Raw genomic sequence first — 27,194 nt, 5'->3', positions numbered from 1 at the left:
GGCTGCTCAGTTATTGAGTCTTGGTCAATCAATGAGCTCCCGTCCTGGATCTTCTGCCAAAATGGACTAAAATAACTATCAATCCTGCAAAGCCCTCTCAATGACTGAAATAAGTCAGTAGAAATTTCGGTGAACGACAAAGTATTCACCTCTCTAATTCAACTAAGCACATCTGCGATACTATTCATGGATCCCTTTCGATAACGACTTACATTAACTCAGCCCATCGAGCTTTCCTTCCTCTCAAATCATTTGCATCACACACGTATTTGATTGACTGATGGTCAGTCAATACCACAAACTTAGAGCCATATAAATAATGTCTCCAAACCTTGAGAGCGTGAATGACAGCATAAAGCTCCTTCTCAAGGGTTGGCCAACGAAATTGGGTGTTGTCTAGCTTCTTACTCTCGAAAGCAATAGGTCTATCATCTTGAAATAGAGCAGCCCCGATTGCATAGTCACTGGCAACAGTTTCAAGAACATAAGGCCGACTAGAATCGGGTAATGCTAAGATAGGTGCTTCCTTGACTTTATCTTTCAAAAGTCTGAAGGCCATATCCAGATCGTTATTCCAAGTGATAGGCTGATTCGACTTACGTCCACGACCTTTCAACAAGTCGGTCATCGGTAGTGTGACCTGAGAGTACTCCCGCACAAATTTCCGAAGAAAAACAATAAAACCGAGAAAAGAATGAAGTTGTTTCACTATCTGTGGTATAGGCCAAGCCCAGAACCTTCTGAACTCGGTCATAGTCAATGCTGAACCCCTCTCTAGTGATCTTGTGTCTCTAGTAAATGATGTCTGTCATGAAAAACTCACATTTACTTAATTTAGCATATAGTCGATTCTGTCTTAAAATAGTTAAGACAATCGTGAGGTGTCTAACGTGATCCTCAAGAGTACGACTATATATCCAAATATCATCCAGGAACACAACCACAAATTTTTTCAAATATTCACGAGAAAGATTGTTCATCATTTGATGGAAAGTGACTAGAGTATTGGTTAACCCAAAAGGTAATACGAGAAACTCGTAATGGCCATACCTAGTCCAAAAGGCAGTTCTTTCGACATGTTTTTCATGAATACGTATCTGGTGATAGCTAGTACGTAAATCTATCTTTGTGAAATACTTCGCTTCCGTCTAACCGGTCAATCAGGTCATCTGATCTAGGGAGAGGATAACGGTTCTTAATTGTCAGCTTGATCTATCTCTTGTAATCTATACACATTCTCCACGTGTTGTCCTTCTTTCTCCCGAGTAACACAGGTGCACCCTAAGGTGATTTACTTGGACGGATCTAGTCCATCCTCAAATAATCTTCAAGTTGTTTGGCCAACTCATCTTCCTCAGCTTGGCTCATCCTGTAAGGTGGAATACTAACAGGGTGAGCACCAGGGACCAGGTCAATATGATGATCTATCGCCCTTTCAGGTGGTAAGCCTGATGGCAGTTCCTTAGGAAATACATCTTGAAACAAATCAAATATCTTCTTTAATTCTTTACTTTCAAACAAACTTAATTCATTAACATCCATAGTAGGTATGAGAAATGAAGAAAGTGGAATCAAGACACAATGGAAAGCATTATACAAAGAAGAATCCATTATATTTCCAAAATCAACTGTATTTACAAGAGATCCCTGAGAGGGTTGTATACAATCACCTAAGATACAATACCGGGTGTTCCTATGTTCAAAAGAAAAAGTATGACTAGACCAATCTATCTAGACTTGAAGAGTCTTAAACCACTCAATCCCTAATAACAAGTCTACATGCTCTAGATGCATAATATAGCATTCCAGAGGATCTTCGTAGTCCTGAATCCGGATCGGTAGCGTCTCCACCTTTTGAACCCATACCTGCCGACCCGCAGGTAGGCGTACCTCATAGATATGATCGCTAGGTGCTGTGTCAAGACCCAATTTTTGCACAAGTTTGTAATTAACAAAGTTGTGTGAGCTGCCAGGATCCAAAAGAATATGTATTCTATAGCCATTCACTTCGCCATAAACTCAGCGAAGATCATGCAATCTAAAAACTTTAGAGTTGAATATACACTCACAACATGAACTAGGGTGAGAAAGTACAGTACCTGACGTACCTGTCAAAGACGACTGGTTAGCTACCTTTGGCTTGGGTCCTGCATTGGTCTTTGCACCCTTCTGCTTCGGACACTCGTTACGCTTATGTCCTTTTTCTTCGTAGATGAAGCAACGTCCCTCCTTCTTGAGCTTCAAAGCCTTGAGTAGACGTTTTTTCTTTGCTAGGATCAAAGTAGAATTCTTCGAAGGTTGGTCCGAAGACTTTCCTTCTGTCGTACTAGCCATCGGTGCGGAGAACTTTCTTTTGTGCTTGTTCCCTTGCTCAGTCACGGGTTTAGATTTAGAAGAAACTATTGTATCATCATAGATACGAGCGGAATGAATGGCCTCGTCCAAAGTTTTGCATTTGTTGTTTTTAACCTGTAAAAGGTACAAGTCGGGTAAATCAGCTACGAAGAAACCCAAAAGAGTGGTGGAATTCATCTTCGTAGCTTTCATCTGCAAGTCCCTAAATTTCTAGAGACGGACCTCATAAGTGAGATTCTGCGAGATCATGGTCAAACTAGCAAATTGGGCGACAATATCATAGTCATCCTCTTTCTTGAGAAATTCTTTCTTGAAGACTTCTTCAAACTGTGTTCAAGTCGTTGGTTTAGGTTTGAGTTCTTTCCACCAAAGCCAAGCTTTGTCTGAGAGGAAACCTGCTGCTAATTGGATCTTTTTACCATCGTCATATGGATGAAACTGAAAATGGACCTACCACTTATGTAGCCAAGTGTCCAGTATCTCCTTGGTACGGTGCTTTTTCTCGCCCCCAAACTGTTCCGAAGTAATATTGGGGCCTAAAGCAGATGCCAAAGTATCCATACCCGAAAGAGTAGGTAGGGTAGTAGTCAACAAAGAGATAGAGTTCTGTAAAGCCTGCATCTGCGCGGCGACTTGTGCTTGACGTTCTGAGACAGAAGCTTCGAAAGCAACTTTAAACTCTTGGAAATCAGATTTTGAAACAAAATCGTCGAAAAGATCGCCATCGGTGGCTTCCATAGCCGGTAGGTCTTCACGTTCGAGAATGGGCTCCAACTTGGATTCTTGGGTTGACATCTCGAAGAGAATAAGATGAGAGAAAAGTTTGATCTTGCACAAAGAAGAGTGCTAGAGAGCTTTAGAGCTTGAGAGATGTGTGGAGGAGAATTTATAGGCTTCCCCAAAAGCTTACTTAGCTTTTGCTTTTGTGTTTTATATATATATATATATATATATATATATATATATATATATATTCTTTAAAACAAAAACACCCATAAAGCAAGGCGTGGGTTTTTTAAACCCTTTAGCTAAGGTTCCAAAAAAAAAAAGAAAGCAAGGCTTAGAGGTTTTTTTTTTTTTTACGAAAGCTAAACTTATCAAAAAAACTCCACCCAACAACTGTCCTTTTCGCGTTTTTCTGCAGCATCCTTAGCGCCGCCTGCCTACCACCCGCCGGCCTGCATGTCTGGCTGCGTGTACCAACCACCTGCGTGCACGGACAGGAGGGCCACCTGTGCGCCCTGCCTGCCTGAGCCAGCCCGCCAGCGTGCGACAGTCCTGCTTGTTCGCCTGCCTTCTTCGCTTACGTGGACTGCGCAGTCACTCAGGCGCCACACAGTCATCAACAACCATCGCAACTTCTCTCTCTCTCTCTCGCTTACATATATACAGCCGACATGCTTTTCACTACTTCTCTCTCTTTCTCAAACTGTTCACACAGTTGGAAAAAAAAAACACATCCCTTCTTCTTGCAAAGCAAAACAACCCTTACAAGACCAAAATCCCCATCACAGGTTCTTACGATGCAAAGAAACATGCTGCATTTGAAAAAACAGCAGTCTGCACAGAAAAACAGCAATCTTCTCGAACTCATACTTTTCTTTGACCTCTTCTTCTCTACCTACCGACTTGCTCGTTCTCGAGGCTTGCTCTGATACCACTGTCAAATCCCCATAGGATCACCTCGTAGAACGCTCCTGGTACAAGACTCGAAACCTGCAAACAAACCAAGCAAACGTGAAGGAGGTGCAGGCCTAACTCACCTCCCAACCTTGACAGCTGTGGCCAAGCCCACGAGTCTTGGTTGTCTCCACCGAGCCAGGAGCTGAGCTAACTAGATGGACGTACCAACCAATCTCTACCTCGTGACGTCCCATACCGCCACGAAGCTACCTCGCGGGCCTCAAGACTGCTGCCGGCCTCGATTGCATAAAGCAGGTGCACGTCTGCACTAGTTCCAAGCTCCTGACCATAGAGCTCTCACAAAGACACGCGAGACTCTATGAACTAATGACTAACCTTGGCTACCCTTTTAAAGGCTCTTGGCCGGTCATCGGGCGTCCACACTTGGACGCCCGCCCGTCCATACTTGGGTGCCCGCCCGTTAGTCTATCCCTAACTCAACTCGCCAATCAACCTACCTAGCTCCAAGCTTCCCCAAACCTCGAAGCTAGTCTTGTGTGCGTGTAGCACACGGTAGATACACACTGTGCACATGACACTACATTCCCTTGGAAGAGTGCATTGGCATTGAGATTGGACACATCGGTGCTTCTACAGCCGTGTTCAGTTCAACCCGACTCTTGGTCTTTCAAGTTATCTACAGTCCCAAGCCAGTCATACAGTCATTCTCTTCAAAGTAATAAAAGCAAATACTCCTAACAATAGGAGGGGGCCCTTCAGTGGATGTGAGACTTTGTGTGACACGATCCTTTATCTACGCATAATTCCGTTGCACGTTACAGTTGTCTTGAGAGGGACAATACTCCAGAGAAATGATGCCCATCAACTACCAACTCACGAACAAAGTGAAAATGCACCTCAATGTGTTTGGTCCTACCATGAAAAGATGAAGTTTGAGCCAACGTCAAGGCACTCTGGCTGTGTGTGAGAATGCAAACAAACGGGTCCGAAAGAACATCAAGATTACTCCGTATCTACATCAACCATAACAACTCACAGTAAGTATCCAAATAGGCCAGGTACTCGGCCTCAGTAGAAGAAATTGAGACTGTATACTACTAGTTGGATTGCCAAGAAATGAGGCCAGAACCTAAAGTGAAGCAATGACAAGAAGTGGACCGCTTGGTATTCTAATCACATGCCCAATCAGCATCAGAGTATCCAACAAGCTCAATGCCTCCTCTGAAAGAGAGACCATAGTCCAAGGTACCACATAAGTATCGAAGAACCTTGAGAGCCGCCTGCCAATGAGAAGGTTGAGGAGTGGGAGAGAACTGACTAAAAACACTGACACTAAGAAATGTCGAGCTTGGTATAACTCGAGTGAATAAGAGAATCCAGAAGCCTCCAGTAGAATCTTCTTGGGAAAGCTTGGAGGTAGGATCCATCGAACATGAAAGAGGACAGCACTCTGTCATCCCAAATGTCTCCACGAGCTGTTGTAGATATCTGTATTGGCTAGGAAAACGCCATCAAGATTCTGATAGACCTCCTCATGCAAGTCGCCATTGAGAAAGGTAGACTTGACATCCATCTGATAAACCAACCAATGAGGATGAGTGAAGAGAGCAAGAACTATCCGGATAGTGGTGTATCTGGCTGTAGGGGCAAAAGTTTCCTCATAGTCGATACCCTCAATTTTAGAACACCCCTTTGCAACCAATCTGGCTGTGTGTTTGTCCAGAGAACCATTGGCATGAAACTTGGTCCAAAAGCTCCCATGTATGATTCCTTTCAATGGAATCAATATTGACCTCCATGACTGCCCGCCACGCAGGAAGAGCAAGAGCCTCTTTAGCTATAGGAGGCCCATATGATTGCATCACTTTACTCATCAAGGTGAGGTTATAGGAATGATGAAGCTGTAAGCTAATGAAGATCAACATCTGAGAGATGAGAGTCACAAACAGTGGCTTCCAGCCACCACGGAAGCCTAGGGACAATCCTCCGTCACAGACACAGGAGTAGTAGGAGAAGCTGAGGGCGGAGACACTTGGGGTGGAGAAGCTAAGGGGGGTGGGGATGCCAAGGAAGAAGAGGAAGAAGTAGGAGGATGAGCATGAGGAGCCTCTATGGTAAGGTCGGGGTGAGACCGGGAATCATCGCATGAAGGTTCAACAAAGTGAACATCATAGGAAATCACTAAGGACTTCGTCTCCAGATCCCATAATCCGTAAGCTTTGGATTGAGAGCTATAACCAAGGAATTTGCACAAACTCGATTTGGGATCAAATTTGGCCCACGAAAGAGGGTGCATACCCTAAACTTGCAACCAAGTACTATGGGCCTTTTCAAGTGATCAAGAAGATCAATGAAGTGGCTTTCAGATTGGCATTGCGCACAAGTCCCAAAAGAAGCCAAATCCACAGTATCACATGAGTGGCATCAATCCTCGGCATATGCAACTACCAATGTATATATATAATGAGAAAGCACGGGTGGACCAGTTGGGTGGCCAAATGGAGATATCTACCCTCGCTTCTAAATAGTTGTGCGCAATTGAAAAGCATCCAAATACGTCTAAAGCAAGTGCGGGCAATCTCTAAAGAACTCTTCATCTACCCATTTAGCATCGATGAGAAGATAGTTCTTGAACTTCACAAAGTAACGCTCGACAACTTTGCCTGCAGTAAGCTTGGGTTCCTTGTGATACACAATCTGTTCTGGTTGCAAAATCTCCTCAAGCTCTTTCACTTGTGGTGGATCCTCAATGACCAGCTAATTGGGCTCTGGCCCTACATACTTGCGAAAGCGACTCACATGAAAAGCATTGTGTATATGCCAATTTGTATACATGCCCGAAAATGCCTGGATATTTGGTTTTCCAATGGGCCTGGTATCTCGTGTACTTGCTTGGAACACGTCTATTTTGGTATAGTCTCATAAACGGGGATTGTCCATACCAATGTTGCATTGCATAGCATCTTTATGTGCTTGCCTCCAAATTGAACTTGCATGTTGTTTTCAAACTTACTTGACCAATGTGTAGTTTCAAGTAAGGGGACACCCGCCCGTGAGCCGTGCGTGTGAAATTGTCTGCTGACATGGATGGTTATGTGGCATGTGACAGGTGGTAAATATTGATCATAACTGAGCCTTAGAAACTCGCTGATGGGGAGAAACCTGAAATTAGGGTTAGGTTAGAGTTCATTCATGGGAGACATACACAGAGAAGCAAGGGGGAGAGAGAGAGAGAGATGTGGGGATAAGTCAACTCATGAAAGGCATGAGTGTGTGACTCCCCTATCACACATGTATATTGCACTAGTACACATAGTGCACTTAGTACATTAAAAGTACTAAGTGTACTATGTACTATAACTTATGGGCTTGTACACACTATAAGGGTGGGCATAGTGCCTTTACCCCAACAACCTCCCACTTAAAGGCAAAGTGCCCTTAAGTAAAGGAAAAGAAAAAATCAGCATGTACATGATAATATACAAGGCCATATCAAGGCTGAAACTGGCCTCATCCAATGCCCATCAAGTGTCTGCAATGAGCAAACCGCTCCGGAGGCAAACTCTTCGTCAACAGATCAGCCGGGTTGTCATCCGTATGAATCTCAACAAGCTGAATTTGCTTGTTCTCTATCACCTCTCTAATGAAGTGATACTTCACATCCACATGCTTCGTCTTTGCATGAAAAACAGGGTTCTTTGCCAACTGAATGGCACTCTGACTGTCACAATGCAACAATGGAATATCCCCTGTATAGCCCAAATCAACCACTAACCGAGATAGCCATAATGCCTCCTTGCAAGCCTCTGTGGCTGCAATATACTCGGCCTCTGTAGTAGATAAGGCAGTGCACTTCTGCATCCTGGATATCCATGACACAGCACCTCCTGTGAATGTAAATACATAACCGGTAGTAGACTTCCGGTTATCTGGATGACCGGCATAATCCGAATCCGTGTAACCATGCACTAATGCATCCTGTTTGCCAAAGCAAATGCACATATCCTGTGTGCCCTTCAGGTATCTCATGACACCTTTCACTGCTTCCCAATGCTTCTTGCCAGGGTTGGCCATGTATCTAGAAACCACTCCCACTGCAAATGCAATGTCCGGCCTAGTAGCAACCATGGCATACATGAGACTGCCACAAGCTGAAGCATACGAAATCTTGGCCATATCAGCCCTGTCTCTATCTGACTGTGGGCTGTCCATAGCACTGAGTTTCACATATGGAGGCAAAGGAGTACTAGCCTTCTTCCCCCCGTCCATATTGAACCTCTGCAAAACTTTGCCAATATATTCCTTCTGAGACAAATACAACACATGCTGATTTCTGTCCCGAAGTATCCGCATACCCAGAATGTGATTTGCATCACCCAAATCCTTCATATCAAAGGTTTCATGCAGCCTCTTCTTCAATGCATCCATCTCTTTACGAGATTTCCCGGCAATCAACATATCATCAACATACAAAATGAGAATCAAGAGACTGCCATCCAAAGCTTTCTTGGTGTACAAGCAGTGATCTATGTCACTTCTCCTGAATTTCTGTGATTTCATGAATGTATCAAATTTATGATACCATTCTCTTGGTGCCTGTTTGAGCCCATAAAGACTCTTTTTCAGCTTGCATACAAGCTTCTCCTTTCCACTTACTGCATAACCCTCTGGCTGCTGCATATATATCTCCTCATGGAGATCACCGTGAAGAAAAGCAGTCTTCACATCCATCTGAATCAAGTCCAGATCATCATGCGCAACCAAAGCCAACACAGCTCTAAGTGTGGTCATTTTGACCACCGGAGAGAAGATCTCATCGAAGTCCACACCATATTCCTGCTTGAAGCCCTTAGCCACTAACCTGGATTTGTATCTTGGCTTTGCATCTGGTGCAACTTTGAGCCTGTAAACCCACTTGCATGGCAAAACCTTCTTGCCTGCAGGCAAATGCACCAACTTCCATGTTTCATTTTTATGCAGAGAATCCATCTCTGACTTCATGGCACGCTCCCATAGAGCCTTGTCTGCCCTCTGTAAAGCCTCTTTGTAACATGAGGGCTCCCCACAGTCAGTGAGCATCAAGTAGTCAACCCCTGGAACAAACCTGTCAGGGGCTCTGGAGGGTCTAGTGGACCTCCGTACCCAATGACCATCATTTGCAGGTTGCTGTCCAGCCTGCATATCACCCATTGGTGGCTCCTCTTCCATGCCATAAGGCTGAAATATAATGCCCGGTATCTCCTCTAACTGTGGTATATCCATAGGGATATCTTCTGCCATATCTGGCTGTCCATTTGGACCATTTTCAGCACCATTTAAGGGCTGGTTTTCCTGCTGTAATGGCTGATTTACAGCCCTTTGTTGTTGTCCATGATGTCCATCATCATCAAAGATGACTCTGCTAGGCTCCTGTTGCCTTGCAGGCTCCTTATACATGCATGTTTCATCAAAAATGACATCATTGCTGCGTATGATCTTTCTATTCATGGGATCCCAAAGTCTATACCCCATTTCACCTCTGTCACCATATCCTAGGAATATGCATTTGTGAGACTTAGGATCAAGTTTGGTGCGCATTTCCCTGCGTATGTGCACGTACGCAACGCAACCAAACACTCTCAAGTGCTTGTATGACGGAGGCTTCCCTGTCCATACTTCTTCTGGCACTTTCTCACCAAGCCTCGTGTTAGGTGACCTGTTTATAAGGTGAACGGCTGTCATAACATCTTCAGCCCAAAAACCATGAGGTAATGCAGCATGTGACAACATAGAACGGACCTTCTCCTGTATGGTCCTGTTCATCCTCTCTGCTGTCCCGTTTTGTGGAGGATCATAAGGAGTAGAGAGCTCCCTCTTGATGCCTTTAGCATCACAAAAGTCCTGAAACTGTTTGGACATGTACTCTCCACCATTGTCGGAACGCAAAGCCTTCAGTGTTTTGCCAGTTTGATTCTCAACAAGAGCAACAAACTTCTGAAACACTGAGAATGTATCACTCTTCAAACGAAGAGGATAAACCCACACCTTGCGTGTGGCATCATCAATAAAAGACACAAAATATTTTGCCCCTCCCAAAGAAAGCTGAGGCATCTCACATACATCTGTATGCACAAGCTCTAACTGAGCATCTTTCTGTCCAAGAGCTTTCTTGTGGGGGCACTGTAGTTGCCTACCATATATACAATGCTCACAAAACTGAAAACTTGAAAATTTTAGAGAAGGCAAGTAACCCAAACGAGACAATTGCTCCATTCCTTTGACACTCATGTGTCCCAACCGGCTATGCCACATAGAGATTTCCGGCAGCTCGGTTGCATTTACATTAGCATGGTGACAAACACCTACATGCATAAAGTAAAGAGTGTCCACCTTAGAGCCTCTGGCAACAACCAGTGAGCCCTTACTAATTTTCCACTTTCCACTACCAAATGTGGTAACATAATCAGCATCATCAAGCTGTCCAGTAGAAAGCAGATTCTTCTTGATCTCAGGCACATGCCTGACATCATGGAGCATAAGCTGTGAGCCATCTGAAAATACAAGCCTTACATCACCTCTGCCAAGAATCTTGCATGCATGGTTATCACCCAAATAAACCACTCCTTCATTGCCAGCAGTATACCTGACAAACAAGTCTCTGCAATCTGTGACATGAAAGGAGGCACCTGAATCAATGATCCATGAGTGCATACCATGACCACCTGTAAGAAGTGAATGGGCATCAAGTGAAGACGTAAAGAGGACCTCATCCTCACTGCCACCTGCATGTGACACATTGATTTCTTCAATCTTGACTCCACTTTTGCCCTTTGGCTTTACATCTTTGGCTTCATCCTTGTCTTTGTCTTTGCCTTTTCCCTTTTCTTTTTGATCATTTTTCCATTTGTAGCATTGCTTTTTGATGTGTCCCTTCTTGCCACAATAATGGCATTCCAAATCCTTTTTGGAGCGAGACTTGCTCCTTCCCCTTTCTTGGCTTTTCCCCCTTTGCTGGGATCTCCCACGTGCATTCATTGCATTGGACTTTCCAACAGAGTTGTTCTTCCTGTTCATCTCTTCTTGAAGAAGAGCACCCTCAACATCTGCATATGACAGCATAGCATTCGAATTGCTAGTGGCTGTCCTGAATGTGTCCCAACTCTCTGGCAAAGTGCATAACAGAAAAGTGGCTTTGAACTCATCGTCCATTGCCAACTTTTGATTGATAACCTGGCTGACAATACCATTAAACTCATTTAAATGGGCTGTCATAGACGCCCCTTCCTTCATCTGAAGACCTATGAGTTTCTTCAACCAATACACTTTGCTTGAGGCACTTTGTTGGGCATACAAGTCCTGCAATCTCTGCCACATTCCCCAAGCTGTCTTCTCTTCACGAATGCTGAAAAGTAATGAGTCTGACACAGACAACATGATAGTAGATCTTGCCAGCTCATCCATATCTTCCCACTCTTCAGCTGTAAGAGAAGCGGGCATCACACCCCTTTCTTTGATAGGCTTGTGCTGCTTTTTCTGAAGCAACACATTGTAGCACTGGGTTTGCCAAATATCATAATTCTGCGAGCCTTCAAGCTTCTTGATGTGAAGCAATGAAGAGCTCTCACCTGTGGTTGCCATAGCAAAATGCAACCTGTCAATGCCTGACTCCCTGCAAATGTGCAAACACTGCACTTAAGATGTGCAAACACTGCACCCAGAGCACACAAAGTGCTCACAAATGTTCTCCCAAGCTTTATCTCCCACTGCGGAAGCAAGAATGCAACTTTTCTCCCACTTTTTGTGATGAAAACACCAAAATCTGGTTGCTGCAGATTTTGGACAGCACCTTAAATGTGCTCTTTTGCCCTTCCAAAGTACTGTACAGCAGTACTAAGTGCTCACCAATGATGTACCAAACCTGTACCGGCAAGTTCAGCAGCTGAAATTGAACCTTTTGGTCACTCAAAACAGTGTACAGCCATGCCAAAACATGCACAAAGCTGTGCCAAATCTGTACCAGCAGGTACAATAGCAATAAATGCTCTCCTGGCTGTCCAAATGAGTGAAAATCAGACTTTTACAGTCCTGTACACTGCATACAACAGTCCCGAACAGAAATTGGGCAAAAGCCCCTTGACTGCAAGCTGATTTTTGAGGATTCAAGGCATAAATGTCTTGCCTGCTGCTTTGCCAAGCTCAACAAGCATACGAACTTGAAAAGCCCCTTGATTTGAGATCAATTTCTGATCATGCATGGTACATTGGCGCACATGAAGGCATCCAGAGTGTTCACGATGCTTCCCCCTGGCCACATATACATCCAATACATGAAAGCCCCTTGATTTACAGGCACATTGAGTGCTTGTAAGGCATCAGCACATTATCCACAGCATCAAATGCGATTGCCTGCATGCAAATCAACCAAATCGGCACAAAAGCCCCTTGATTTGCACTGCAATTTGCTGCAATTTGCTGCAGTTTTGCCCAAATGTGCGATTTTTCACATCATGCAGCATGTATGAGTGCTTAATTGCACAATTACATCAAAAGCCCCAAATTTCGACATCCAATTTCCTGCAAATTGATCCTGATTTGACCAATTTCCTGCAAATTTATCCTGATTGTGACCAATGTCACCCAATTTTGCCAATTTTGCTCAAAAATTGAGCAATTGGGCACCTGTACCTGCTCAATTGTTGATTGTACTTGCTCAATTTGCAAATCCCAAAAAAAAATTGAGGCAAATACCTTGTAATTTCTGATTTTCTCTGATTTGCAGGCGAATTTGGTGCTGATGCTTGATGCTGATGCTGATGCTTTTGCAGTTGTGCAGGTAGGGACAGTCAGAGTGTTGATGCCCTTGTTTCTATGTCAGTCGCTCGACGGAAGACTCTAGGCACTGGCCCATCCCAGGTAGGAGACACAGCTGCAACTGCTCGAGCCTTGATCAAGTCTTTTCTGACTGCACGAACGGCCAGGCTTGCTGCATGACCACCGCCAACAATTATCGGAGGCTCCTCTGTCCATCACCAGCAACCAGTTGTGCTGGTTGGGCAGCCTGGGCAGCCACGTAGGCTGGCTGCGTGGGTTGTCCTGGGCAGCCAAGGTCAAGGGCGAAGGGCCTAAGGAGGGGGCTACGCTTCCGGCGACTTCGCTCGCTGCTCACGCTGAAGGGCCACCCGCTTCGCTTGGTTCACTCGCTACTGAGCGCCAACGCCTGCCTTTGACGCCTACTGTTGCTTTCGCCTAGCTTCGCCTAGCGCATCTACGCTCGCTTCAGTGGTTAACACGCCTTTCATCACTCGATCGCCTCCACGCTTGACGCCACGCTAGCCTTCGCCTGCGTGTGATGCAACGCCCGCCACCTTGTACTTCGCTTTGCTGCTGCCTTCGTTCACTTCGCTTTGCTGCTGCCTTCATTCACTCGCTTGCCTGCTCACACTGACTGGGTCACAACCGACAAGCTACTTCAGCCCTCCAGGTTCCATGGAGCTACACAGCCTGCATAGCAGAAGTTGAGCCACGCTTTCCTCTTTGATGGCTGTGTGAAATGAGAGCTATGCAGCAGAGAGATTCAAAGGGCCAGCCTAGCTCTGATACCAGTTGATGGGGAGAAACCTGAAATTAGGGTTAGGTTAGAGTTCATTCATGGGAGACATACACAGAGAAGCAAGGGAGAGAGAGAGAGAGATGTGGGGATAAGTCAACTCATGAAAGGCATGAGTGTGTGACTCCCCTATCACACATGTATATTGCACTAGTACACATAGTGCACTTAGTACATTAAAAGTACTAAGTGTACTATGTACTATAACTTATGGGCTTGTACACACTATAAGGGTGGGCATAGTGCCTTTACCCCAACACTCGCATTAATTTATAAGTGAATGTGTACACACTTTATTAAGTTTTGGGCTACCAAAACTCACTTGTAAATTACAACCAGTCCTTTGTTCACACACACGGATATCCTAAGGAGAACAAAGCTCAATGTCCACCGCCTAGACCTTATCCCCTTTGTTCAAAGAGAGCAACCAGTCATGTGTCCATCCCAGCCTAAACCCCAACTAGCTTTCTCTCTATGCCTGACACCCAAGGTGGACATCTCATCTCTCTTCTTCCTCTCTCTATAAAAGGCCATGATCCACCCGAGTTCAAGTCCCACCGTTGGTCGTATATGCCCTCGTGTTGCATTCTACCGACGTTAATACCTCTCTCTCTCTCTCTCTCTCTCTCTCTCTCTCTCTCTCTTGGCGCCTCCCTTCATGCGGCCTTTTGGCTTTATTTTCTGCACTTTCTTCTTCCTACAACATATCCAAGCTTGCTAATGTGTTTTCAAAGCTTCCAAGAGTGTTTCCAAGTCGTATTCACTCTCCTACACACTCCCAATGACTGAAATTCAGCAAGACATCCTTATATTTGCTGTGATTTCTGGTCTTTTGGCTGAAAACCCTAATTTCAGCCTTCCTTTCTCAAGTTGAACCATAGGGGAAGCTTTCCTAGGGTTCCTTGCATCCACTTGAAGACTTTTGTCATGAAGGATCGCGACAGATTGAAGGTTTCAACACTCCAAACGCTTCCATCGTGAAGACTTTTGCTGACATCGACTCTACTTGCAATTGGTAAGCTTTAATGCTCAATTATTGAAGCAAGTAGCAGGAAGAAGGTGCAGGACTCCATGATCACATGTAGTGTCCTCTTGTCCTACGTGCTCTTGCAGATTGTTTCTACCGTGTGGATGGAACAATTGACAGCAGATGGTAGAGAACATGGGCACTTGAGAGGGTAGTGTGAGTTAAAGATCTTCACCAACAAACATTTTGTTTACAATATTGTATTCATATGCATTGGTATGGAAATCTCCTGAAAAATTCCCGTGACACTATATACTTAATTCTCCCAAGATTAATATACACTATTTAAGCGAGTGGCCGGCCATTCCGGCTCATTGTGCATCTCTTGTCAATTTAGCAAATTACATCTTGTATTGTGCTTGTTGTCCATAAAAATCTCACTATATGTAAGTGTATTGAGTAGCATTGTGTTCGATCAAGCTATCCACACCGATCGGTGGAATTATACCGACCGATGGGATTATAACGGACTAGAACTCCCTCTAAGGGCATGAACTACTGCAAGTAACTCTCATAGGCTGAGTGGTTACACTAGGCACGGTCAAGCTTCTTGCTTTCAAATGCAACTGGGCGTCCCCCTTGCATTAAAACCGCCCCAATGGCTTTCCCACAAGCGTCTGTTTCTACGACAAACGGCTCCTTAGGGTCTACGATACTCAAGGTAGGTGCAACGCTGCAATTGTAAGAGTTTCTCAAAACTACTTCTTTGTGGATCCTCCCAACAGATAGTTTTGCCTTTAGTTCTCAGTTGATCTACTGGTAGTCCTTTACATAATGTCGATAAAACCCCGACAAACCTTCTAAGTTTTTTGGCTCAAGACATTTGAGAATAGCATAGAATCCATCTACATTCTCTTGGCGGATATAATATGGCCTAGATAATGAATTTCCTTAGCAAAGAATTTGCATTTGCTTTCCTTCATAAATAACCCATTCCTTGTAAGTGATTCGAACACTAAGCATAAATGTTCTGCGTGTCCTTTCTCAACTTATTGTAAACAAGTATGTCGTCTAGGAAAACTACTACGAATTGTATGGACATAAAACGTTGTCCATCAACGTCATAAATGTCACTGGCATGTTAGTCAAACCAAATGGCAGGACCAAAAACTCATAATGCCCAAATTGAATTCTAAACGCGGTCTTGGGAACATCTTGTTTCATGATCCTGACTTAATGGTAGCCCGACATAAGGTCAATTTTAGAAAAATAACATGCATCACTGAGTTGGTCAAACAACTTGTCGATGCAGAACATTGGATACTTGTTTTTAATCGTAATCTGATTAAGAGCATGGTAATCTATACACATACACATAGAACCTTCCTTTTTTTAAACCAAAAGAATAGGTGAAGCCCATGGTGAAGAACAAGGTTTTATGAAACCTTTTCTCACATAATCGGACAATCGCCGCTCGACCTCGTGTGCTTATAAGTCTATGAGAAAACTTGCTTATAGGCTTGGAACCTAGTAGGACATCCATGGAATGGTCTTGCCGCTGTAGATGGTGGGACACCATCCAACAAATCTTCGGGAAAAACATCCTAATACTCTCGTAATAAAGAATTTAAAGTATCTGCGTACTTACCATTTTTATTGTCTCGTTTTCAACCTTGGATTTTTCCAAGTTTTGCTCACATGTAGGCAAAACAAGGTTCGCTTGCGTGTGCACGCACAGACACATTGTGTGTACTTTCTCGCCTCACGGATTCGATGCGCACAACGGTGTGGTCTTTGCGGGAGAGATGTGGCTAGGCTGCGATGCAAACGAAGAGAGAGATAGACTCCTCTCTAGGTGAGAGAGAGAGAGAGAGAGAGAGAGAGAGAGAGAGAGAGAGAGAGAGAGTGGCCTCGCAGCTGTCCCCACTCGCTTGGCGACGGTCCCGGCCGGCCTTAGTGCTGGTCAGGCTAGCCCCGCTGGCTTGCTTGAGAGAGAGAGAGAGACTTTCGCGTGTTCAAGCTTGGCTGCCCCCCTCTAGCTTGATAATGTGTGCACCCACACGTACACCTTGCGTGTGTTGCACAACCAACAAGAAGGAGAGAAATTTCCCCTCTTGCTTCGAATTCGAGAGAGAGAAACATGCTTCCTTCTTCTCACTCTGTGTAAACCTTATCCACACAGTCGTTTTTCTCTGAGAAGAAAAAAATATCGATGGAAAATTTCAAAGATATAAGCCTTTGTGGAATGCACAACGGAAAATGAGACAACTGCTGTGAGAAAGAAAACGCAAAAGTATAGAGAGAGAGAAGCTGTATAAACTCTGCTATATACAACACGATCCGGTACAATGACAAGTGGGGGGACAAGGGTACCCTATGCTGCTGGTCGGCCAGCCCAAAAACAATCGACAACCACTAGAATAAAACCAATCGACCAGGAGAAAACACAGTCGGCCAACACAGAGACAGTCAACCAACAACGGTCCCCCACGACTAGCAAAACCTGGGAAAACAATGAAAAAATGAGGAAAAATGGTGACTACTCCTAACTCGGGCGGGCACACCCACAACAAAGGCCTCACTCCCTACCAAGTAATAACAAACAAGGGACGACTGCTAACACCCCCTCTCAGCTCCTGGATGTGGAACCAACCCCAGTGAGCTAGAGTGCTAACGGAGTATCACTTGAGGTAGAGACTTCGTGAAGAGGTCCGCCGCATTGTCCTCTGCCGAACAAAACTCTAGCAAGATGTCATCAGCAAAAATCTTCTCATGAACAAAGTGACTCTGGATGACCGTGGGTTCCTCCTGTGAAAATACAATATCGCCGAGAAAACTCCGCAACCACACCACCTCGCAAGCAGCACCACAAGCAGCCCGGTACTCTGCCTTTGTAGAAGACAAGGCAATAGTTGGCTGCCTCCTAGCCAAGGGTAAATCCGTAGCCTGATGTAGACAGTAGATCTCCTCGTGCCTGGATCTCCTCCCCAATCTAAGAGTCTGACTAGTTCCGTCGTTCCCCCTCTAGTGTCATAGAAGAGTCCAAGATCCTTTGTACCTTGCAAAAACAGAAAGATCCGCAATCCTGCGTCCCAATGAGTCGTCAAAGGTGCCTCCATGAATGAGCTCAGCAGCCCCACTGGAAAGCTCAAGTCCAATCTGGTGTTCAGCAACCAAATCAATGAACCAACAAGCTTCCGATACAAGGAGGCATCAACTTGCTCACAAGGATCATTAACTTTAAGTTTGGTATTCGGGTCCATCGGTGAAGAAATACGCTTGCAGTTCTACATCCCAAAGGTCTCCAGCAACTCATGAACATACCGCTACTGTGAAACAAAGAACCCCCTCTGGGTTTACCAAATCTCCGATCCCAAAAAGAAATGGAAGCTAAGTCGGTCATCTCAAACTCCTTTGACAAGGCAACCTTCGTCACAACTATGTGCTTCATGGGTGATACCCTGTTATATAAAGAAGCCAAGTGCTGCCAAATCCCTCGAGCCAGCGTCATGTGTTTAATATGATTAATCACCTAGGGTGTGCAATTAAGGACGATGAAAGAATGCACAAGCATCGACACAATCCCATAACTGTGCCTGAGCCTCCCAATCTTTCCTAGTAGAAGGTAAAAGCTCCCCATCCTCCAACTATGGCCGTGGAACACCAACCACAATGAAATCAGCCAAGTCATAAGACTCCAAGACAGACTCCATCATTACCTTCCAAATGCCATAGTTGGTCCCATCCAACTGTCGATCCACCGAGAATGTGGGGAGAGTGGGGATCTTCACATGCTTCTCAACCATCTCAAGGGTTCACAAGGTCTTGTGAAGGGAGGGTGGGTGGGAAAAAAATTTGAAGAAGAGGCTCCAAACACTATGCAAGGTGGCTGTCCAACAGTGATGGCCGCCTTCTACCTGTTCTCCAAGTCCCAAACAGCCTAAGAATTCTCCAATCAGCACCAAAAAACAATAAACCCTCAAGCTCTCACTGTCTCCAAGCTTCAAGCCACCTAGGGCTCTGATACCATGTCGGAATGCACAACGGAAAATGAGACAATTGTTGTGAGAAAGAAAACACAGAAGTATAGACAGAGAGAAGCTGTATAAACTCTGCTATATACAACAAGATCCGATACAATGACAAGTGGGAGGCAAGGGTGGTATTTATACCATCCTATGCTGCTGGTCGGCCAAGCCAAAAACAACTGACAGCCACTGAAGAGGTCCACGACTGGAATAAAACTAGTCGGCCAGCAAACACTCCAATTGGCTAGGAGAAAACACAATCGACCAGCACAGAGACAGTCGGCCTACAGCAACAGTCCCCCACGACTAGCAAAAACTAGGAAAACAACGGAAAAATGGAGACTACTCCTAACTCGAGCGGGCACATCCACAACAGAGGCCCTCACTCCCTACTGAGTAATATGGTAGGGACAGGAGATGACTGCTAGCAACCTTATCCTCCTCCAGAGGTGCTTCATGCCTACGAGAGTAAAAGACAAGGAGAGAGAGAGATCATCAGCTCCAATGCTCTAATACCAATGTGACGACTCCGGTAGGAAGCCACCATAGCTACCAAGATGAGGGAGGAGAGGAGGGCTCTTGCTCACCACCCAACCTTTGAGGAGTGTGGATAAGCATCCACATTACTAGACTTATGGTAGTAGCATGTTGTTCTGTTGCCCACGGTCCTTGAGCCCGGGCCGCCTCACCCCTGAACCCCAGACACCCTCACCAATTGCACTCCGACGATCAAGCTCCATGTCCAGTCGAGCCCTACGTAGCTGGTTACAAGCTATGTGCCACTCTCTATGTTGCTTGCCATGCAAACAAGCCACACAAGTGGAGTGGGAGGGTTTCAACTACGGAAGACCCTCGACCGTCTGCTGAGAAGACAGCTGCTGAAGAGAAGCATAGTTCAAGTGCCCATAGCGAGCATGCCACAACATTGTATCCTCCTAAGCTACCAAGCCATGATAGCTTTGAAGAAGTTGTAGCAAATGAGACTATGACTCATTCAAAGAGCCACCAAAGTCCTTCAACTTGTAAAGACCGCCTTCATGTACACCTATAGCAACAATCTGTAAGGTGCGGGTGTCAATGACCTCAAGAACTGAACTGTCAAAGTACATGCCATAGCCTTTCTCTACAATCTGAAACACTATGAGTAGATTGCTAGAGAACTTGGGAACATAAGCACATCTCGGATGATAGAAAGCTGGCCAAGAGAAGAGTTAAGTCGCACGTAACCCACACAAGAGTCCTCAAGGTTGGAAGCATCGCCAATGGACACCTTCAAAGAGCTAGGCTCAATATCATGCAGAATGGACCTATCATGAGTCATGTGAGTAGTGCACCCGGTATCAACCACCCAATCCGTAAGACATGAGGTGGCAGGAACAGGTGAGGAAGCTCCTTAATGCCAATGAAGACACTCTCCTTGGTGGAAGAGGAACTCTGTGTCGAATGACACCGCGGAAGCAAAAGACAACAGCGTAGGAGAGAGACAAGAGAGACGAGAGAGAGATGACGAACAGTCGTTGACTTTATTCGCAATCAATGAGTGAAATACAATGGTGGACAAAGGGTTTAATATATACCCAATCAAGGAACCTGCCCGACTCACATAAGAGTGAAAAAGGCTTTAATAAAAAAAAGGACTTGGGCTTTGTTCCCACACATGAGATGCATAAATTCTAACACCCCCTCTATAACTCATAGTGGGCATAGATGATCAAGACAAGTCGATGAAGATGCAACCATGGACACCCCAGTATGGCCACTACTCGGTACACCTCAGGAAATGCGCCACTCCACCTGTCTCCACAAGAAAATGCCATCTTGAGCTTTAGTTGCCACATAGAACAATGAATGGTAGACATCTCCACGACCATGATTCCCCAATCGTTGAATTGTGAACACATCCCGTCCAAAAATCTCCGAACATTGGATTAGGAACACATCCCGTCCAAAATCCTCTAACAATGAACTTGGAACCATAGTCACAGGAAACGACCGTTTCAGCACCTAGAAACGTGTTTCTCCGTTTCAGGACCCCATCCGTTTCCAGGGCCGTTTCTCGTTTCCCAAGTGATGTTGTCACAAGAAACAGTCGTTTCCAGCCTTAAAAACTCGTTCCCCGTTTCCATTCCTCAAACGTTTCCGTTCCCGTTTCTCGTTTCTCGTGACTATGCTCGGAACACATCCCGTTCGTAGTCTGCTAACGATGAACTGCGAACAAATCACGTCCATAATGTTGTCAAGCTGTTCCGTGCCAGATGCATGTGCCTTGAACTCCGACACAAGGATCCAATGCACCTGTCGGGAACTTCGGGTAGCCCTCCTCTCCCGCTCTCGTGCCTCTCTCTCTCGCTGAAGCATGTGACGGGACTCCGTATAATTATGCTGCAATTAACAACTCTCAATCCCCCTCTGCTCCGCTAGCATGACGGGAACCAAGTGTCATCACACCGGTATGACGGGAAACCTGATCCATATGGTCTATCGAATGTCCACTGCACAAAACTCATCCGTACCTCCGGAGACGACCAATTGAAACCCTGGTAAGTTGTCCTCCATGAACCGCAACCTAGAAGTGTATCATAATCTTGACCCTCGAGAACAAGGACCAGAAATCCATGACAACAACGATGAAGCCTCGTCCACTAGATCAACCAATCATGCCCCTTTCCAAAAACTTCCAACCTTGCCGAAAGCCATCATCTCAAAGTCCCCAAAGGTCTTTGAAAAAATGTTTGAATGAACTTGAATTTCAAAGCGCGCAGGAACACATTCCAATAAACCCATAGGAAACAAAGCTTTTAAAAACTTTATTTTCAAGAAATTAACGTTGCCAATAGCTGAGATCCTCGCCATGCCCAGATACGATCACTTGGAGGGAAAGAGAGCAATACTGGAGCCAAGAAGATTGGGCGGGGAACAAGAGCTTAACAGAGTTTTAACTAAGGCTTTAAACCTTAAAAATCTTGAAGAAGAATAACGCAAGTCTGCAAAAGAAAACGCATCGCGTTTTTCTCTCTCTGCTCTCTCTGCTGCACACACTGACACGATCACCATCACCAACTCTCATGCCTGCACCACAAGACCATGGTCATCACCATGAAGAGCAGCACCATCACAGCAACCATCACTGCGAGCACCAGCAACAGACAACAGCGCACAAGGGCAGCAAGAGGTGGAAACGCAGCAACACACAAAAGGCGCACCACAGCCCGCACAGCAGAACCTTCAATTCGCAGGCAGCACTCTTGTCTTCTCCTTCGCCACGCCGAGACCAAAGAGCCTCAAGCTCTGATACCATGTCAAGAATGAAACCGCAGAAGCAAAGGACAACAGTGTAGGAGAGAGACAAGAGAGAGAGACAGTTGACGAATAGACGTTGACTTCATTAGCAATCAATGAGTGAAATACAATGGTGGACAAAGGGTTTAATATATACCCAATCAAGGAACCTGCCCAACTCACATAAGAGTGAAAAAGGCTTTAATAAAAAAAGACTTGGGCTTTGTTCCCGCACATGAGATACATAAATTCTAACACTCTGGGATTGGTTGTAGACGGAGAGGTTTGAGTGGTAGGCTTCTTCGCAGAACCACCTTCTCTCTTCTTCTTGCAATAATCAAGCTGAATGTGACCTTTGTGACCACAATAATGGCAAGTAAGATTCTTATGGGCAAGATTGTTAGCAGGTTTAGAGTCAACTTTGTTGGTGGAACCCTTAGACTGCCATTTGCCTTTGCGCTTAGCTTGAAGAAGGGTCTCGGAAGCACCCTGGCATGTTTTGTTCCTTGTAGCTCTATCTTGAAGCATGCCAACAACAGTATGCAAATTGGGAATAGAAGAAGTGAAATAGCATCACAGAAAGATGAGAGTTTCAAGCAATTTGACGAAGAGCCGATGAACAAAGTCTTCATCGGTAGCCTTGCTCCCAAAGAGACCAACTGCTTCTGGATGGTAACAAACTCCGTGATGGAATCCATGATGTTGGCAATATTGGAGATCTTCAGGTTGGCAAGCTGATTCTCCAAGGCAATCTTCTGAGTAGAGTTCTCTCTATGATACCTCCTCTGAATGGCATGCCACAATTCTTCTGCAGTCTCATCATCATTGTCATCAAATTGACGAGTAACAGATGGTTTAACGTTGAAGATGATGAACGCATGTGCCCGAGAATCCTTATCAAGCCAGGAATCAAGGCTTATGCATATCACATTGATATCAAAGCATCAGGCTCAGCCAAGCTAAGCACTAGAAGTCCCAAGAAAGTGCACAGAATTCATAGCAAGAAACGCAGCCAGGGTAGCAGTCATGGAGCTGGTTGGCAGCAGGCAAAACCACAGGAAAGCAGCCCTGGGAGTTGTAGGGCATACCAGAGTCTCTCAGGAACACTTCCAAGGGCCGAGCAAAGGCAGGATCATCCTCTGAAAGAAGACCATTTCTGTGTTCAGGAACAGGGATTGCAGGCAACCGACTTTGTCTGTATGGTGGCCTATGACCTGGCCAATTGAACATACAAAACATGGGTTTCTTCTTTACCTGTCACTGGTCAGCACCTGCTAGTAACCTAAATCAAACCTAACCTTAATGGCAACTCAGGGATTAGCCACCCATGAGCCTAGTCATGTCCACCTGTGTGCACACGAAATCACCAGATCCTCCATTAGTGGAGTTCTTGTACACTAAACAAGATGCAAAATACTGACTCCTTAGGTAGGCTCAGAAACAATATACGTGCCAACACTCATAAGCAAAACTCATCAGTGCAATCTTCACTTCACATCTTCTTCAGCAATTTTAAAATATCAGACATATACATACTATGGATATACTCAAAAATCACCATCATTTTGCCATATTCAAAATTAAAAAAATGTGCATGCGCAAAGTCTCAGACAAAAAAAAGAGCTTCAACAAAAGTATACCTTGATAGATGCCAAAGAAAACAATCCCCCCTCGGAATAGCCGTCCTCCATGACATCAACTTGTGTGCCTGTCGCAGTGCGAACTTTCACCTGCAATAAAAAGTAACAGTGACTGGAGTAGGGCTAAGTTTTACAAACTAAAGACTAATTATAAGCCAATAAATGAGAGAGAGAGAGAGAGTGTGTGTGTGTGTGTGTGTTTGAAACAGAGCTAAATTTGAAAAAGAAACCCGTGCAAAAACAACTTTTATTCTTGTGTTTTCTTTGTCTTCATCTAGTTCCAAGTTATCTTTAGGTATAAGTTTGTTTTTAGTCTCCAAAAGTTTTTGGAAGTTACTATTGTTTGCTTTGATGTCTTTTGAAGCAAATAAAACTGCATGAGACTAAAAACAAACTTAACCTAAAGATTACCTGGAGGCTGGAACTAGCTGAAGACAAAGAAAGCAAAAGAATAAAATATGTTTTAAAAAATTATCTCTATAAGCAAAGCAGCAAAAATAAACCTTTGCACGACGTTTTGCAAGAGTTTTCTTCTCTCTCTTCTTTTTTGCCTCCATAAGTGCCTTCAGCTCCTCCATCTCATTCAAAATGTCCTTGTCTTCATCCCTCTTTGTCATAGCCTCAGCAGTTTCACCTTCCGCAGGTGACGTGCAATCTACTTCAGATAGAGCCTTTTGAACATTCAATCGCCATCTACAAAATAAAAAGCATGTGTGACTACTGCTTCTGATGACTAAAACAGCAGAAAATAACCTGCTTAAAGAACGGTTACTTCTAGTTCTTTGCCTAAAGAATCGTACACGTACACTCATAATTGCATCAAAACTAACCAGCATTTCTTTAATCCAAAATAGAGATTCAGGCTGCCAGATGTTAAACTAAAAACATTCTTCCTAAAAATTCTGACAAAAGCCTACTTGAGAAGTTGTTTGAACTCCTGCTTGCCCAACACACGAAGATCTTCACACAGCAATTTTACCTGTAGACACATCAAAAACAAGAGAATCTGAAAACTGCCAACGGGAAGAAATATACAATTAAAATGGACAGTCAAAATATGAGCATGCCTCATCTGTAGTAAGCTGATGATCTTTAATAAGGGTGCAAGCAGGATCTTTGAATGATATTGAAGTGATGGATCCTAGCAATTCCAAGGGCTTCTCAGCCCAAATGAAATCTGATGCCAAGCAGTCCTTTCGAAGTGTGGTGTTTCCCTCTTCATAGCTGCAGTTTTATAAAGGTAAATGAACATCTAGAAGAAAAGCTCAATCCATGTAAAGTTGCACTTCTATAAACAGCAGGAGAAACTATGAGCCAAAGCAACAAACCCCTCACGATGCCGCTTCTGCTTAGTACCTCTTAGTACATCAACAACCTACAACAAAGAGAGAACACTTTTTGAAACCTTTTTGAAACCAACATGATTGATAGAACGGCCTTCAGACATTTTTTGAAACCCAACTGGATAGACAACAACTTTTGAAACCCAACATGACTGAGATAACAACCTTCAGAAAAAAAAAAGCATTCAGACAAACAGTGTTGACACAATTACCTTGGGTGGTTCAGCAATATCTTGAAATAGATGTTTTACATCCAAGAGACGAGGATCAATTTTTGCAGGAGCACGATATCGCATGCAGATGACATAAATTTCAGCTGAAGTAGATCGACTGGCTACAGGTTTGGTCACCTCTACTTTATCAAAGAGCTGACCAATGTACCACCATGAAATAAGTATGATTGATGAAACACCTATTTAGCAGCACAAGTGCACTTTCTACAAGAAAAAAAGGAGCAGATTTACAGTGATTAACCTGCTTGAAAGCATACAGCAAAGAATTGTAATCTTGTGAGCGAAAGACCTGCAAAGAGCAGTAGGACCATCCACCAATGAGAATGGTAGAATCACAAGATATAGCAAACAACAGCAGAAATATTTCCACACTGTACCAAAGCAATTTTTACATACAGGGTTTGCCCCAGATTTGATTGCACCCAAGCTTTTCAATAGCTGAAAATACTTTTTTTATTTCTTCACTCCAGCTTGACCACTCATCCTCTAATAACACTAAGTTTTCCCAACAGTCAGGACTATGACACAGTGACACACTGGCATGATCATCAGTGCAACAACTATACAAAAGTAATACCTTTTCTAGAAATATTTGTCGTACGTCGTGACCCATTGTGAGCCCTCATTCCAGGGACAGTCAGGCACAAGCTACGTAGGTCATCCTCTTAACCCACTTGGAGAATTCATCAGATAGAGCATGTAGCAGTCAACCATAGCATGAAGTGTCATTAGCAAGTTTGTAGAACATTGTAGGTTTGCATATGGGCCAGCCCATGGTGTCATCAGCCTGTCCAAGGGCTGTTCACAGCCTGGATAGCAGACACACTGGCATGATCATCAGTGCAACAACTGTACGAAAGTAATACCTTTTCTAGAAATATTTGTCGTACGCCATGACCCCATTGTGAGCCAAGGTCGTCCTCTTAACCCACTTGGAGAATTCATCAGATAGAGCATGTAGCAGTCAGCCATAGCATGAAGTGTCATTAGCAAGTTTGTAGAACATTGTAGGTTTGCATATGGGCCAGCCCATGGTGTCATGAGCCTGTCCAAGGGCTGTTCACAGCCTGGATAGCAGACAGGGCCAGCCAACAGGCATCTGGGGCCACTAGGCTCCTGTCGGCCAGCATTCACAACAGGCAGACAGCATATGTGAACATATGCAGCAGTCGGCCAGCACAGCAGGCAGCACGTTGTGTAATATGAAATCAGTCGGCCAGCATTAAATGTGATGCGCAATGTTTTATGTTAGCACTGGCATTTAATGCTAGTTTTGGCATTATTTGTCCAAGATGAACTGGCCAACAGCCTTTATCTAGACCGACCAGCAGCCTAAAGCCATATAAAAGCAGGCGCATCAAATCAGCATTCATCATTCAGTATTCAGAAAAGTCTCAAGCAGCAAAGTCAGCAATCAGTCATCCTATCATCTCCAGGCTTTCAGTGAAGTTCCTCTTCTGCATTCAGCCAGCATATGTGCAGTCCTACAGCTATCTAGACTTGCATAAGTGGCCCGAAGAGTCTTCTGCAGTGCCTCAGATTGGTGGATACTCAACCGACGTATGGTCTTCCTCGTCCTTGCGTTGGGCAGTCATATCACTTGTTCTCAAGCATTGTACAGCATTCTCCAAAGGCAAATACTCATGCTTGCGAGAGGGGGAGCGGGGGGCAGCCTTTAGTCGGTAAATTGGGACCCAATACTGTGTCATCTACTTCACTTCTATTCTCTTCTCTCTCTCTCTACTCTGTGAATTGGATGCTAAAGATCTCACCACATAAAGGTATAAAGAAGGCCCTGTTGTAAGTTATCACGATCAACCTCAGCGCATGTAACAGTGCCCGTGTCAAAGATTGTGCTGAAGAATCAGCAAGCTAATGAAGTTCCATATCAGAGAGACGAGAATCACAAACCGTCGTTTCCAGCCATCATGAAATCTTGGGGGCAATCCTCCGTTGCACATGAGCAAGAGGAGGAGGAGAAGTCAAGGTAGGAGGAAGTGGGGGTGGAGAGGTAGGTGGTAAAGAAATTGATGGTGGAGAAGCTGGTGGTGGAGTTGGGGTGGCCGAGGAAGAAGGAGGCACCTCGATGGTAAGCTCGGGATGAGAGCGAGAATCATCT

At 44.6% G+C, this 27,194-nt stretch overlaps 1 protein-coding gene across 1 annotated transcript in view; it reads right to left on the bottom strand.

Moving 5' to 3' along the window:
- LOC147639889 (FtsJ-like methyltransferase family protein) overlaps nucleotides 1-27,194 on the bottom strand; it is a 79,968-nt gene that overhangs the window by 5,631 nt on the left and 47,143 nt on the right. The window contains exons 2-8 of the mRNA XM_086775048.1: nucleotides 25,317-25,364; nucleotides 25,055-25,210; nucleotides 24,828-24,874; nucleotides 24,567-24,723; nucleotides 24,417-24,478; nucleotides 24,003-24,192; nucleotides 23,500-23,589 (exon numbers count right to left, since the gene is read on the bottom strand). Coding sequence (XP_086631174.1) covers nucleotides 23,500-23,589; nucleotides 24,003-24,192; nucleotides 24,417-24,478; nucleotides 24,567-24,723; nucleotides 24,828-24,874; nucleotides 25,055-25,210; nucleotides 25,317-25,364 — 750 coding nt within the window. The remainder of the gene's footprint in view (nucleotides 1-23,499; nucleotides 23,590-24,002; nucleotides 24,193-24,416; nucleotides 24,479-24,566; nucleotides 24,724-24,827; nucleotides 24,875-25,054; nucleotides 25,211-25,316; nucleotides 25,365-27,194) is intronic.

This window comes from Cibotium barometz, chromosome 3, assembly GCF_041138505.1.
Source record: "Cibotium barometz isolate CiBa-2024 chromosome 3, ASM4113850v1, whole genome shotgun sequence".
NCBI classification, from domain to species: Eukaryota; Viridiplantae; Streptophyta; class Polypodiopsida; order Cyatheales; family Cibotiaceae; genus Cibotium; species Cibotium barometz.
This window is presented reverse-complemented; position numbering and strand designations above follow the sequence as displayed.